The following is a 16,857-nucleotide window of genomic DNA, read 5'->3' on the forward strand; positions in this document are numbered from 1 at the left end:
GACTTCAGTCCTTGTTCCTTATGTGTTGAGAGGAGAGGAACAATATTTGGTTTATGTTACGGAAACTATGGCAGATTCGAAATTCATATCAGGGTGTACAGTTCTGCAGTCTTTGGCAGGCCATGAAAAAAAAACGGCGGAAACCAGTGGCTGAAGATACAGGGAAGTGAAAATATAGACAATGAGAAAGAGAGACAGAAAAAAGTTACAGTGAGAGGAGAAGAGAGCCCAGCTGGTGACTTTGGCATTTTCCTAAATTATTATGTACACCCAATTTACTCTCATTTGCTGTGAAATTAGCTGGGAAATTTGTTTAGATCTGTCCCCCCTTCCAAGAAATGCAAAGGAAGAAGCTGTAGGAGTGTGACGTGGCTGGAAGGAGGTGGCATTAATGTCACACCAAGCATCCACGTTATCATCTCAATTGCGTACTTCTTCTATGCCTATTACCCCAATCACCCCATACACTCATTACATTGCATACACACATACATTGAATCAAAAATCTTCTCTTTCCCATTCCAAACTAAGCCTTTCTTTTACATTACCTCTGATTTTTGAAAGGCAACAGTGTAGCTACCACTCCTGACAAGCTGACAGCTGGACTGAGGAAAGGCTCGTTGGTCATTTAAAGGTTGGTTTACATTTAAAATCCACAGAGACTGAGAGCAGGGAAAGAACACTGCAGGTGGACATAATGCAGTGTCAGGTGCTTGGGTTTGCGCCAGCTGTTCTCTTTCCCTCCCCCTCTTCACTCTCTTTTGTTCTGTCCTCTTGTTGTGTATGAGTGTTCCCCTGCATGTATGTGTTCATGTGACACATAGAATTCACAGACTTCTGCATATCCTCGAGGCTATTGCTCCCTATTAACCTCTATACCCCCCTCACTCATAACTCTCCATTAGCTCATAAACCTCACACAGTAGGACTTTGAGGTATGGGTAAAACCAAAATATATTCCCCTTGTTGAACTCTGACCCATAACAACTGACCTGAAACATATCTAGGAGGCCTTTTAGCCCACTGCTGGTTACAAGAGGTATATTTCCACCAGAATTGTACTTAAAGACCAGTTAGAGAGACTTCAACCCTTATTCAGGCCATTCAGAATTGTCTGTGTCAGGAAATCAACCTTATGAAAAAGATTGAATTTTCTGATGGATTAAACTGATGACTCACTGTATGACACTATGCATGCTGGTTTAGCATTCAGTAATCCTCCACTACCTGATTGTCTGCTGCATCTGAAGTCGATCGGGATCAGATGCTGAGAAGGTCGTCAGGCTGGTGCCCGCTGGAACCCCTTCCTCAAACCGGATGTGTTTTGGGTTCGTGGGGAAATAAGGAGGTTCGTTGACGTCCTGGACAGATATGGTGACTCCAGCTGTGGACTGGAGAGAGGACTGGATGCCACTGGCTAGGTGGGCCTGGTTCGACACCACTACCGTCAGCATGAAGGCACGGTTCATCTCAAAGTCTACTGGCTACAGGAGGAAACAAAGAGTTTGAAACTGTGTGAAAGAAAGAATGTTAAACTGACACAAAGACCTTCAGTCCTGCTTCTCTGTCCTGTGTGAATCTTGATTTTTTTTTGGGCAGTCTGTCTTTGCATATTTCCTTCCAAGACAGAAAGCTGTCTTCTCTTGTTCCAATCAAGCATAATGGGATTGGGGGGCCTCCTCCAAACCAACATATCACTATGACCATTGTGAGTTGTTATTTTACATGATACCATATAATGCATTTGAAGTAGCCATGCTAATCCTCAAAGTAAAAAGTGGGTTAGATCGTTTTAAAAGATTAACCCACGCCCCTCTGATTCATCACAGCGGTTCTGTCTCCAGTCAAATTTTTTTACCCATACGTCCCCACCTCCCAGACATCCAGTCATTTTTCAGGGGACTAAAATGCTGAGACAGCAAAAGGCCCCTGGTGATAGTTAAGATAGTTTGACAAAGTCCTTCTAAGAAAGGACTGAAGTTTTAATGAAAATGTTTCATAATGGTGTTCCACTTTCAGGAGAAAGCGACACAGATAAGCAAGTTGGGCTCACATGGGGACAGTCAGAGGCAGGCATGCAGCCTCGAGTGAGTTAGTTGATCTTCCATAATAGTTAAAAGTTTAAAACTTTAAAGACAGCAGTCTTAGTGTTGTGCTGAACCTCGGCATTTCTGTGTAGGTAAATAAGTGTGGCACAGGAGAATAATTAATGCCGAAAACTACTGATGCAACGATGTTCCCCTCAACATTGGGTCTTGAAAATGTTTCTGTTTATTAATTTACTAATTATTACAACTACAAATAGACGTTTTCCCTGTTGCCAATAAAACCTCGTTTGAGCGAATCATGTAAAAGTATTTAAGCATAGTGGTTGAACAACAAACATGTTCATTATAGAATAAAAACCCTCATCAGATGTCTATTTTCTCCCTGTTCCTGGCTTGATTGTAATGGACGCGGTAAATGAACAAATGGCATGTCAAGTGGCCCCATTAAGAAGCAACACAAACGGCAAAAAAAAGGCAACTGAGAGCATTAATAGGTTGTTGCTATGGTTCTGCCTTTTTGAGTGAAACTGTGTTTATGTGTGACAACTGGGCTTAAACCAGAGAGGCAGTTTTGTGCTCACTTAATGATGACAACACCATAAGATTAAAATGACAACACCAAGCAAAGGAATACAGGGAGAACAAATATGCTGCTTGCAGGCACGATTGGCTCATTTCTAAACAGTCTGATGATGATTACCGCTACAAAGCTTGTGTTTGATGATGATGTTGAATACTTGGAGCACATCTGTATATTGCACTGCTTCAGTGCCATCAATGTACACTCTAAGAGCACACAAAAAGCATCATTAATCAGGGAGATTGGCTGACAAGAGAACATGAGTGCAGCTGCTTCTGTGCATGTTAGCTTGTGCAACAGTTTTACTGCATTTGTATGCCGGTACGTCCAGTAAATGTAAGCACACAAGTGTGTATTTGTGTGTGTGACTCAATGGCGCACTGGGAACCCATTTACAAGCTAACCACGCACATGGTTCTTTGATCTTAAACCAGTGGTATTCAGAGCACAGGGAGGTCTAGCGTATAGCTGAAGGCTAACAAAAACACACACATACTCACTCAGACTCACACAGCCTGAGGGAAGCCATAAGGGTGAGAGGTCAATAACACGGCTTCCATCTTTTGCCTATGAGATTTCACATCTTACATCTTCTCTGAATCCCTTTGCCTATTTCTCTCTTTCCCTTTTAACCCTCTGGGGTCTAAGGCCTTTTCAGAGACTTTGAGGCAGTTGTCACCACCTTGACATTTTCAAGTATTTCAACTAACTGTAAACATCTATGCAAAAGTGACATATATGGTTGTATTTGGAAAAGCCTAACAAACAACAATATGAGAGTGAAGTGAATGTAATACAAACAAGTTTTATTTAAATTGAGGGTAAACACAACTGTACAAAAAACAAGTTTTAGAGGTCTTCAAACAGTGCAAGAAAACACACTATAAATATATCTAGCAAAGACTTTTGAAGGTTGAACCTTGTAAACAAAAGTGTTGGCTGCATAAAAGTAAAAAGTGCACTCAGACATGTTTTTTTTGTTTTCACACAAACTGTAAAAAAGTAACTGTAACTCCAGGCAGTGTCAGTGTTGAATACTAATTAGATGGGTGTGTAACACCCCTGATTCCCCCCACCCCCCTGTCACTCTCCATGTGATAATTGTCTGTCACTGGCAGGACATTGCTGCCTTCCCCCACATGCTGGCTGAATGGGGCGTGTTCTCACCTGTGAATAGCCACTTAATCACCTGGTACTTTACATGTGAATAGCGATAGGTGTGGCCTAGGAAGCTGCTGCAGTCTGAGACTACAGAAAATCCAAAGATTTCTGTTCACTCTCTTTAAAAAGGGCCAGCTATCTAATTTATTTTTAACTAGAAGTTTCAAGGTTTTTAATGGTGTCACTTATATGTTTCAATGACAAAAACTCACAGAGTTACAGATGTGTTTTTGGAGATGTGTCAAAAATGCCCACCGGTGGGCTTTAGACCCCAGAGTTAGACCCCTAATTTGCTCCCCTGGACTCTAACTTCACACCATCCTCCTCCTTCTAACCTCTGCCCTACGCCAGCTCTCTGTGATCTATACTTTCTGTGGGCTACATTTCTCAATCCTTGGAAATCGGTCTTCACCTCACTTCTCTCCTCCTCTCTGCTCCTCTCTGCTCCCCCTGTCATCTTCTGTGTTTAAAGGAGCCATGGCATGAAATTTTCACTTTTTAAGGTTGTTTAACATTAATATGAGTTCCCCTAGCCTGCCTGCGGTCCCCCAGTGGCTAAAAATGACGATAGACCTAAACCATGCACTGGAAATTATTCTCCGCTTTTGGTAATGTGACCATGCAGATGGCCTGATCGGGAAAGCTGCCTCTTATGACGTGGGCGCCTCATATGACGTCGAGGTTGTTTCCCCCCAGAGCCCATATATGGCTATGCCAAAACTGCCTTTCCCCGCCCACAGCTCTTTGGCCAGCTCATTGCTCTGTACATGGATGTAAAAAATCTGTTTAGAGCTCCTGCATCAGAACCTCTAAAGAGCCAGAGGACAGATTTAGTTTTTTCTGGGAAAGTGACGACAGAACCGAAGAGATTTGTGTATGTGTGCGCCAAACATTTCACCGACGAATGTTTCCAGAACTTGGGCCAATACCGAGCTGGCCTTGCCGAACGTCTGAAAATTAACCCTGGATCAGTACCAACTCTCTTTGGCCCAACTACAGACCTCGGAAAAGTAAGTAATTTAACGCTCTATAATTGTGTTGCTTTCCTGTATGTACAGTATAGTTAAATAGCTTGTTACCACAAGAAAGTGTCTGTATCGTTAGCTATGCAGCTAATAGCATCAGGTATACGTGTGTCATGTTAGCAAGCTCTTATCTCTGCCAACTGGGCTGTTGGAGGTGTTTGCATGCTCATGAGATGGTTAGCTCGCTCATCTTAGACCAAAACCCCCTACTTCAAGCTTCCTGAAGAACAATGAATCCGCAAATTCAGTGCATTTCATCAGGATAATGATTCATTCATGGTTCCAGTGCTAGCGCTACGTGCATCTTTGCAAACCAGAGCAATCAGATGAGAATGTCAAAATCCTCACTCCTGCTTTCCCCTTCACGCACGCCTTTTTTGCTGTGTCTTGTGTAGCACTTGCTTGATGTTTGACTGTGTTAGGAAAGTTGTTCACTAACTAGTTCGTCATATTGTCAAAATAAGCTCATTTCAACAGGTTTCGCTAGTTTTACGGCATAGGGCTGCTGTGCCATCTACGTGCCATAGCGATTCACAAAACATTTGCGCATGGTACCACGGGCGTAAGAAAGGCCACACCCCCACCCTCCGCTTTGCCCCGCCTTTCTCCTCCTAATTTGCATTTAAAGCTGCAGACCCTAAACAGCTCATTCTGAGGATCCTAAGGAAAGCTCATTTTTGGGACTGGCTGTAATTCTGCACCAAGGCAGAATTTTGTGGAAAAAAACTCAGATACAGTATTAGGGGACCACTAAAGCCTATAAAAATATATAAAAGCCTCCATTTATTTTCATGCCATGGCACCTTTAACATAATCTGTGATTTACACATCTTAATGACTCATTCGAACCAAATGACTCTACATGGATGTTTTTAGGTGAGCCTGTTTGTCAACTAGTTTTATTACTCAGTGGCAAAATGAGAAGCCGTCTTGTTTGCACAGCAGCTCAGACTGATGCATACCTGGGTGTCAGTGTGATACCATGTGGCTGTACAAGCAGCCTTAGATGCCTGGGTAAAAGTAGGACCAACTAAGCAGAGCCTTCTTGTGGCTTCTTGACTTTATCTATCACACGTTGTCCGGAGTGAATGTTTTGTCTTCCTTTTCCCAGAGCGAGCCAAAGCCCCTCTGTTTATTTGTTGAGACAGTCTATTGCTTGTTTCCTCTCAGGGGGTGTCCTGTCTCTTCTTTTATGATTTCCTGATAACCTCCCATGGGTCTCCATGCGAGCTTATGGCTACCCAGCTGCCTACTGGTTTCACCGAAAGTGAATGGAATGGATTATTAAAGGCAGTCATCTAGAGATAATGAAGGGAAGCAAAATAGAAGTGCTCCTTGCTCAGGGTGCAGTGGGAATTATGAGGACATGTTATTGCTATTTTTTAACATTATTTTATGATGTGAGATGAGACTCGCAGGAGTCAGAAACACTGCGAAAACACCCGTGGATCCTGAGGGTCACTTTTATAAATAAGTTATTTCTTGGAAATGCCAGCAACATGGTAAACATTTTCACACCGGCCACTCATGAATGAACACAGAAATTTTGGTCTTGAAGGCTCTTAAACAACTATGGCTCAAAAACATACACAATTAATTGTGTGCGTTTTTGGCCTTTTTCTTTTTTGCATTTTTCTCCATAATTGATTCAAACCCTCTGAACAACCTGCCTCTGAGAGGTCGACTACTAACAGGTTGTAACAAGACATGGCTTTGTTGTTGCTGTCATTTACCGCAGCAGCTAGAACATTATGAGTGTATAAAACCGTTGCCTTTGTAATTGGGAAATCAATACCTAATTTGCTACTGTGGTCTCACCAGCCATTGTATTTAAGTCTGTGAGCCGGATGCATGAGCTTTTTCTGAAGGGCAGAGCAGCCTCCAATCCCTCTTTTGGACATAAAGGGGCATATGAAAGGCAAAGAGCCCAGCCTGTCCCCATTTAACTCTGTAGTCCACTGTATCATTATAACTTGCACCTAAATCCAGGGGGGCTCTGACATTCAACAGAGAAAGAGATGACACTTCCTTCCACCGGGACTCCTATAAGACCAGAGGCGGAGCACGTTATGACGAGCTGGCATCTTACCTTCACCACAGTCACCATGCCATCATTGGTGACCGGATCAGTGCGGATGGTGAAGTGCCCAGACGGGTCTCCACTGATGATCCTGTAGATGGCGTTCCAGTTGGGTGAGTGCGGTTGGTCAGCATCTATAACCGTTAGATTAGCCACAACAACATCCACATGGTTTTCTGGGACCTCGCCAGAAAACTGCAGAAAAAAAGAGTAACATGTGAACTTAGAAACATCTCTTCCATTATCTTTATTTTTACTGAGGCCATAGTCTTCTAGGATTCACTCAGCCTTTTTCTTGATGGGAACAGTTATCATTCAGGTAGAATAACAGATTGCATTTTCACCACAGCTGAGTGGTAAAGAAGCAGTAAACACAGCTTGTGCGCTAGCAAGCACATGCACATAGGGGTGTTGTTCTACTTTAAATGTTTTCTACATTCTTTTGTAACTATCCCTGTTGAGCAGTAATGTTTAATTCCTTTGAAGTCCACAGTGACAAGGGAGGAACAAAAATGGATGAACAGAAAAGAGCTAGCTAGGAGAGGCTTAAAACATCTGTCTGAGTATATATAAGAGGTTTTTACTTGTCCCTGTGCTGTACAAACACATGTGCTTTGTCCTGATAAGCCTGATGAGGAGTGAGCCATCGTCTGTCATGTGTCTGTTATGGTGGGGATTGTTATTTGTCTGTACAGGCTCAGGGAATAATTGACATTGACTCTATCAGCAACCCTGTTAAACCCAAGATGACCGCTGCCCCACCCCCATAAACAACCCATCAAGTCTTAACCAGTGACATGAGGTCAGAGCATGGCATGCCTTAAACTCATCTGGAGGCAACAGGCATGTAGCACCATGCAGTCACCGTGTCACCATGGGTAACAGGCGTGGATGAGCCACTGAGCCTCTTATGTGTGTGTAGGATATCAAAGAGCAAAGCCACAAACCAAACACTTCAACAGACCATAATACCCTGCCTGGCAACCTTCACATCACCCAGCAAACAGCCGACAGCACCGGGCAGATTAGAGGGCTGCGTCAGGAGAGCTGTTCAGAGACTCAATGACATTCTTAAGACAACAGACAAGTCCGGGTGGTCTTGATGCACTGCCTGCTTGGATAAGTAGGCAGGCTGTCATATGCTATTGTCAGAGCGAGTTTTTGTATGTGTGTGCTTGTGTAGTTTATCACTGGGATTTGGTCCATGGACTCCCCAATGTCAATTCAATAAAAGAAAACTTTTACATTCTTTTGGGAGTCCCTACTCTTTTTTTTTTTAGCACATGATAAGGGCAAGTGTTACCTGTTATGATCGAGGGCTTTAATGGATCTGCCACAACTCTGATTATCAGTACAGCACTTGGAAATTTCTTATTTTATTATCTTTTCACTGAAAATTAGGAGTTGGGGGTGTTACAAAAAGCATTCAGAGTTTAAGTAAATCTTTTTCCACATAAGCAGTCTTATATTAAATAGCAGCATTTGAATTTTGCATACAAATTTTTTTTTATCCTACAGTCAATGTCAACTAGAAAACACAGGTACAGGAGGCCAACTGTGAGTCTCAAAGAATATTGCACCAATTAAGTTTTAATCATTGAGCTTTGTAAGCATTTGAAATCTTAGTTTGTAATTCTGCTCAAACTGTGTGAATAGTTCTAATGTAGACAATGCAAATTCAAGCCTAGGAAAGAGGTGGATGCAAACATTTTCCAGAAGAGCCCAGCATTGCTACACTGCATTGTATTTAAGAGTAAATTTCCATTTAACCAGTATATTCAGCTAAATTTTTCTCTTTTCAAGACATATTTTTATGATGAACTTTGTTGTGGTTATCTTCAGATACAGCTGGACATGTGTTGAATTGCAACAAAGGACTCTACTCCTAAATGCAAACTGTATTCTGCACTTAGAACTGGTGCTGCAATCAAATCATGTTGCTCTACTACATGGCGATTTGTTACAAGTCAAAACTGGTGCATATACAAGACCTAAACCATGTTTGTAGAAAAGTCTCTTAACTTATTTAGCAGATGAACATTCCTTTGGTTCCGGTGGTTCTAGTTTTGCTGCCTTTGAAAGTTTCAAAACTGAGTTGTTGGAAGATCGTCCTTAAGCAGAGGCTCTAACTTCATCTCTGTGATCATGTATCTTGTCTCCAACTGCTGGACCACATGAAGGGAGGGGGAGTTTTTTCTATTGTGATTGGCAAAGAGTAAAGTTGGCTTTCTCACAACACTTGACATAATACCTCTTGCCAGCACCCTTGCCAATTTGTCACTATTTTGGCAGAGGGGAAAGGCTAAATGAAGCAAAGGAAGGTAGAAAGAGAGCAGAGAAGTGACAGGGAACTTCATCATATGAACTCTGTGAAAAGTAAACCGGGAGGAGGCCAAAAAGGCGCTGCAGAGAATCCTGCAGAGAAATACTCTGGGCAGATTGCAGAGTATCCTTCAACACCATATGAGTAACGTTGTTGCAGTAGAGTATGCAAAAACAAACAAAATATATGATTTTTTGTTCATTTCAACTCATCTGTCTGAATCACAGACATTATGCAATGATCACCCAGAGCCTCCACTACTGCACGCATACATTGCCCTTTGCCTACTTGAAAAATAGGCCAGCTTCTGATAGGCGTGATGAAATATTAATCATCAACATTAAAGACAAATTCCCCAAACTTTGTATTTCTGGGACATGTTGAAAGATCTATGGGGTTTATTGCGAACACTAAATATTTGCATAATGGCCTGCATTCCCAACAAAATGGCTTTTATGTTATCTCCCCACTAAAATGGATGATTTATGAAGGGAGTGGTTAAAAGTGCTCCGCTCATCGTGACTCCAAAACCTCCACTAAAGTTTATCATCAATATCCGTGATAGTATTAACTTCTCCCTGTGACGCTGATGGAAATGCACTTAAACATGCTGGAATACAGTTAGAGAATATCAATCTATTATTGCCCACTATCATCAATATACTGCCATCAGGGGGGAATCTTAATGTAAAAAGGGGGTGCCGAGTCAGGGGAAGCCAGTGATTTACTACAAGGCATGTCTAAGCTTTATAACTGCTCCTGAAGAAAATTGCTCCCGGGACTAAATAATCCCTCATTCTTTCTTCACTTCACATCAATTTCTCATCACTTTTTCTTTTGTCTATTTTTCTTTATCAAGTCCACATGGTGGTCCACTCATCAGCTCACGCTTTCTTTCACCTTATTCTCATTTAGCTCCCCACGTCCTCTCTGCATGGTTTTCATCCTCTGCGCTCTTTCTGTATGGTACATTTGCTTCTCTGTTCTCTGATGAGCCTCAATGGCCGACACATGCTTACCGCCAGTGCAAACTCATCATCATAAGGGTCTTAATAGCCCCCAGGGCAAATGCTAATGCCAACTCCTCCGCTACCACCTCAAAGGGCTAAGCGTGTAACATATTGCTGATGCTGCCTCAGCCGCTGTTCCTGCAGTTGCAGAGCTAAGCACCTTATCTACCCAACAGGCCGATGCTCTCATCACTTCTGATAGGAACGCAGACATCATGAATAATCCTGACACCTCGAACAGCCCTGACACTTTGCAAAATTCTTCATCTTGACATACCACTAGAGAACAGGAAACCTGGCTCCAATTTTTACCATCTTTATTTTGTGAAACAAAACTGATGCATGTCTGTGCATCAGTTCAGTTATGACTGAGACACTGCTCCTTTTAGACAGCCGAACCTGCAGCACCTCTGTCAAAAATACTTAGAGCGTGAGTCAAAAGGGAAATCTCCTGCCTCCCTAATTCATTTAGTGATCATCTCGCCAAATTGCACCACTAGTGATATCTTAAATAACATGCGATATATTACATTGGTCTTTTAATTTTACCTTGCTCTCAGTAATGACCTTCTGTAATGCAATCATCAGTCTAAATATCACTGTCATTAACCATTTGCTGGTTGTGGTTTCCTTGCTGATGAAAGTCAATAATATGGATTAATTATTCATTGTGTGAGTTTGTGTGTGCACGTGTGTCCTCTATATGAGTAAGCACTGTGCACCTCAACAATCTCCCTCATTTTCCTTGAGCACATCTTTTCTAAAACAATATACACTAACACAGTGTTGTAGCCAAGTACTTGCTCAAAGGGAATTTTTAGGTTTCTGTGTATTCAAATTGCCCAGAGATGTTCTTAAAAAAAAAAAACGATTTAGTGGTACAACAATCAAATTAAACTGAAACTTCACTTCTTTTCTCATTTTACTGTTTTCATTTTGCCCTTATTTTTTCCTCCTTCCCCGTCTTCTGCTTCAGATACATTTCTCTCATGTCTTTTTCCTCCAGCATCATGATCGTTTCCACCCTATTTTCTGAACCCATCCCCTCCCGCGTCTCTAAATTGCCCCCCTCTCCACACTCCCTTATTTGTGCTAACTCACAGTTCTGGAGGTCAGCATGGGAGGGTTGTCGTTGATGTCCGTGACAGTGATGATGGCAGTGGCTGTGTTGGAAAGGCCAAAGTTCAGGTTGCCCTCCATATCTGTGGCTTGCACGATGATGGTATACTGGGACACTTTCTGTGAAAGGCAGAAACAGAAAGACAGAACAAGAGTGTGCAGTTATTCGTCTGTTTTAACTTCCATGAGTTTAAAGCAGCCTGAGACTGTGGTTCCCAGGGGAAACAAAGCTGATCCTGTGTTCTGTTCTATAGTTGCTGTCCGTGATCGTATTTGGAACACAGAATCACAAAGGGTGAGGTCTTTCGTTTGACTGAGCCTAAACCGTCTCGGTGGAACTTGGCCAGACGTCACACCATCTGAAAGCTGCACTGTGAAGCCTCCCCATAGGTACAGCATGTCATCAAAGTCATCACAGGCACTGTTTATTCAATACCACTCATGGACAGATGTGAAGACAATGATCCGACTGACAGAGATTAATAGCCTACCTGTAAAGCAGTAATGTGAGGGAAAAAATGCCATCTCCTCTTTTGAAATGACACAGTGTCACATCAATAGAAGCTGAAAAACGATTCTTTTATTTGTGTTCCTGTGTTCAGAGGCTTTTGTGTTTTTCCAGCCATGCAGTTCTCTTCCCAGGCTTTTTCCTCCCCTCTTTTTGCTGCTCTCTCTCTGTCTCCTCTTCTGTCCCAGGGTGCAGTTAATGGGCTGCAGGCAGGATGGAGCCCGGGAGCTGACTGTCTGGATAATTTGTCTCGTCACTGAGATTCCCAATTACATTCCCACTGTCTCTTTCTCACCTGCTAATTACCAAGTAAATATCCCAATTAGGCCAAGACGCCACATCAGGAGGATTAGACAGCTCCTCTCAGCTCCTCTCATCTTGATCCTAGATGAGATGCTGAACTCCAACCTTGTACGCACTCTCATTAACACCCGCATTCACACACATGACTATACATAGACGCCGCCCATTCCCCATATCTTGTGCTTGCCTGATTGTCCCATCATCCCGTGTAGAGCGTTCCACAACACTCTCACTAATTAGATAGCGGAGTAATTATATAGAGATCCTCTAAACCTTTCAGCGTTGCAACAACACCACAGAATGCAGTTTGCTCTGGAGGACTGAGGTCTGTTACTGTCAACGAGCTCTTAAAAGTCCACTGCAGACCAGAGGGAATCTTCAGAGAGGATCAGTGTGGGAGTTTACAAAGAAGAGGAAGCAGACATTTCAAAAGTTAAGAGCGCAGGAGAGGATAAAAAAATCAGCAGGGGCGCGAGAGAGGTGCAACTGCTTTTTCTTTCTCTTTCCACATAACACCTCTAACACCTAAGACCAAAAGGTGAGGGGGAAACTAAGAAACTGTCAAAGTTTCAAAGGGCCAAAGTGCTGACTACAAGTAAAGCTGGGAAGCACAGCCATTGGCCATCCTATGAAGGGAAAATTCAGTGAAGACACTTCAGTTGGGTGTCTGACTTCTTATCTGCTCTCTAGGAATACTGCTACAGGAAAGCAGAGGTATGAATTTGTGATGCACACATGGATATAAAAAATATATATAAATATCAGGACAAACATACAAATTAGCCAAAACATTAAAAATACCTAAATAATGTTGTGCAAGACCTCTTTTGTGATGCCAGAACACATCCCTCTTGCTGAAGCACTGTCCCCATCAGCAGCCATTTCTCAACAGAAAACATGCAATTGTCCAGGCTGTTGTTTTTTGTCAAGCAGTGATGATGAAACAAAGGGAATCCTGACATCAACAGTAAAAGATGAAGGCCACAAAATGTTTTAGCTGTAAGCATGATGGTTTTTGTAACCATTGACCCATGCAATTTGTAACCCTGCATAATAATTCAAACCCTAATTAAAAGCTTTTAAATCCTGGCCTGAGCCACAACAGTATGTAGCCTGGCAGTGGCTTGAGCACAAGGCAGACAAGGTTTAACAAAGTTTGACCATTATTGTTTTGTAACATGCTCTACATACTGCACTTCTTCTGTGGGATCGCACCACATGGCCCAGCTTTGGTTCATGCCTATTAATGAACCCTGAGCTCCCGTGACCATGTTTCCAGTCCATCGGTTGTCCTCTCTTTACCTACGTAATGTCAGTAAAATCCAATACATTACAAAGTACATCTCAGACCTTCTGTTCTGAGATGCTAGGACGTATTTTAGATGTTTAAAGGGTCAAGAAGTTAGAAAAGCAGACCCGGAACCATGCTTTCCTATCATCCCTTGCTCCGGGATCCCCTGGACACATTTAGATTTGAGTTAACATGCAGTGAAGACATGTTATATGGGTACTGACATCTGTTCATGGGCCTTTACCCAGCCATCAGAAAGCATTAACACTGTCTATTCAGATTTTACTGTGATCTTGTAATGCAAATTAGGTAAGTGGGGTCAGTGGATGTGTCAGTGAGTATGGAAAGCTGTGATGCTGCTCTACGTGTCAATTTGCTCCTCTTCGGAGGTAAAGGTAGCCTCTAGCTTTTTTCCTCAACTTGCTTTGGTTAAGAGGAAGGGGATGAGTTAGGTTGTGGCATTATCAGAATAGGATTGAGCATGTGGTCTGTAAATTTGCTCAAAAAGAGAAAACTGATCACAGTGATACTGACCCGGATAATCATATGTGATAAAATGATACGGGCAAGGGAAATAACTATGTCAATATGTCTTTTGAAGTACAAACAGGGCTAGTGGGAGTTTAATGCTACTTTTTGGGGTTTTGGGATTTGCACTGTGCGAATCAAACAGTAAAAATGAGCAGCAAAGTTTCGATTTAGGAATTTCTAGTCCATGTTCTGCTCATACCGCTCGTTCCCTCTGGTACCATCATGTCTCAACCTGCTTCTCTGTCTCCATCACCCTATTTTCAAGCCAAATCACACTCACTTTGTACTTCATTTATGGTAATACCCCATCTACCCAGCTCTGTTTTAGCTACCCCCAGTTTGCTTTTCCCCCCCATTACTTGTGTTTTATCGAGCGTGGATGTGAATATATGGGTTTTTGTGTTTGTCTGACAGGTGTCAAGGACATTCTATTGCAGATATTTCCATTCTATCTCTGCTACACACACACATACATGCATGCGCACACACAGCAAAACATGAGCAGCCCACTGCAGCATGATGTGTTGTTAATAGGTCTGTCACTAGTGACGGTTTGGGAGGATGATCTGTCTCACAGATTTCTTTGCAGAGTTGTCACTGGCACATCCATGTTGTGAGAATAAACACATTTGGATCTTGTCAAAACTTTTCGGGCACCATAAACAAGGTGACCGCACACAATTTATTGTAAAAAATGGAAAAAGAAAGGACAAGTTGATGTTTGTGTGTGTGGCCCCAGCACATTTGACAGTTGAATCCCACAGTGACATGGGAGTAAACAATGCAGTCAGGAACTGCTCTCCAATAAAGATAAAGAAAAGGTGCATCTTTCATTCAGCTGTAGTTCATTCAGACATTGAGCACACTGAAGGCGTTTACACATTTTGCCTCTTACTGTCACATGTTATTTCGTGGAGTGTAAAACATGTAAAGACCAACCTCTCGATCAAGTCCTGGTGCCACCGTCACGATATCCCCAGTCTCGCTGTTGATGGTGAACATGTTAGGGATTGGGCTGTGCGGCGTCTGGGACAGGATTCGATAGCGCACCATTCCGTTCGCTGTGGTGTTGTCGTCGGCATCGAATGCGGACACATGCATCACATACGTTCCTGATGATGAAAAGAATATTTGACAGCATTTTGTGAAGTACAGCTTTACTCATTTTGGTTCTTCTGGCTGCTACTACTTTACAGTGACTGGTATGAGCAGTAGCTTATAGAAGCTAATGTTAGCTAACTCTTGATATTATGTTACATAGAGTTTTGAAACCGTGTACATTTGGTGTTTCATCTTGTCATAAGGAGAAAACTGCTTAAAAAAAGTGTTATAAAATCAAGATTAATAGTTTTTCGTTTGCTTCCACAGAATAAATTACACCAACCTCAAACAGATTTCCAGAGAAAAGTTTAACTGGAACATTGCATTGCTCTGCTTAATCTACTATCCTGTATACAAAATGTATTAAATGATTCTGGCAAAATTGACATTAATGATGACTATAATGAATTTATGGATTACAAATAAGGACTAGAGAAGTTGTCCTTCAGGGTTTCATGCCACAGAGCATTTTTACACTGTGGTTGCATTTGTGGAAATGTATATTTTTAATACTTAACTGTAAGTATTTTCTACAGGCCCAGATTTACTGTTGCTTTTTCCCTGGTGCATACCCTTTTTTGGGAATTAAAATGTTGTTGGTGTTATTTACTATCAAGCTGTAAGGCACGGGAGCAGTGATCTTTGTGCCTGATTCTCTTGCATATGTATTTATGGTAGTTTCACATGGCAAAATTCAGGGAGGAGAGCATTAAATGATAAATATTGAATAGTTTATTAAGCTCAAGGCAACATATGTCAGCGCAAACTGTGCTATTAGTTACCAATGGTAATAGAAAACATAAAACACAACCCTTTGCACGGCACTACGCACTTATTGACCCAGTTTAGTAAATCAGGGCCTAATCGAATAAAGCAATTAAACTGTGATTTCGGAGAACTTTTGTAGATAATAAAAAGTTCACTTCTCACTGTAGTTATTGTAAGTTTCCACTGTCAATCATTGTCTTGTTATGACTATGCAAACTTGTCTGTTGACATATGGAAATAATTCCTCTCTTTGCTGCTTTAATGGGCAGCACTGAGACACAGTCAGCAGACACGGTGAAATGGAGGAAATGAGTTTCAGTAGCACTTGCACGCAATCTCGCAAAGTGGCACCTTCCCACAGGATTGGGCTGATGTGTGAAACGTTCGTATGTGCTTTAGAAAAAAACCTTGTGAAACAATTTAGAAAATAATGTTTTATTTTTCAGATTCAAGGAGGCACTGAGCTCTGGTTGCTTTAATGTCATGAATAACCTAACAAGGTATAACCAATTTTAAAGGTAACGTAAATGTGGCTCTGACAGGAGGGATCTGAGCAGTGTGATTTTTCAAACTTACTGTCAATCATCTTGGAACTAACGTGCAAGAACAGGCACAAATTATCGAACATGGGGAAGTGGTGCTTCAAACCCTACTAAAGGTCAGGTGACCAATTACATGTACAGAAATATATTTATAGAGTTGAAGTGTACGATATGTACGATATGCCTCAAGTAATTTTGAATGTTGCCAGTGGGTACGACTGTTAACGCATCTTCTTGTCAGTTTGTCAACGTAACAAACAGCAAACACCTAAGTGATTCATTGTTAAATGTCACATACATTTGCAGTTTGAATCCATGCATGTTGCTTTTCTACTTTTTGTTTGATAATTGCTTCAATCTCTCAAGTGAATGAGCCCCTTCCGATGCAGGTTCCAAGATGGCGCCGCTCCAGTGGCAGATTGTTACAGCAGCTCCAACTCATTACTCAGTTTCTTTCCGTTCTTTTT

General features: G+C 41.9%; 1 protein-coding gene across 1 annotated transcript in view; it reads right to left on the bottom strand.

Annotated features, from left to right (window-relative positions):
• LOC142389794 (cadherin-4-like) overlaps positions 1–16,857 on the bottom strand; it is a 277,273-nt gene that overhangs the window by 22,383 nt on the left and 238,033 nt on the right. The window contains exons 8-11 of the mRNA XM_075474898.1: positions 14,919–15,091; positions 11,329–11,466; positions 6,904–7,089; positions 1,228–1,484 (exon numbers count right to left, since the gene is read on the bottom strand). Coding sequence (XP_075331013.1) covers positions 1,228–1,484; positions 6,904–7,089; positions 11,329–11,466; positions 14,919–15,091 — 754 coding nt within the window. The remainder of the gene's footprint in view (positions 1–1,227; positions 1,485–6,903; positions 7,090–11,328; positions 11,467–14,918; positions 15,092–16,857) is intronic.

This window comes from Odontesthes bonariensis, chromosome 10, assembly GCF_027942865.1.
Source record: "Odontesthes bonariensis isolate fOdoBon6 chromosome 10, fOdoBon6.hap1, whole genome shotgun sequence".
In the NCBI taxonomy this organism is placed as follows: domain Eukaryota; kingdom Metazoa; phylum Chordata; class Actinopteri; order Atheriniformes; family Atherinopsidae; genus Odontesthes; species Odontesthes bonariensis.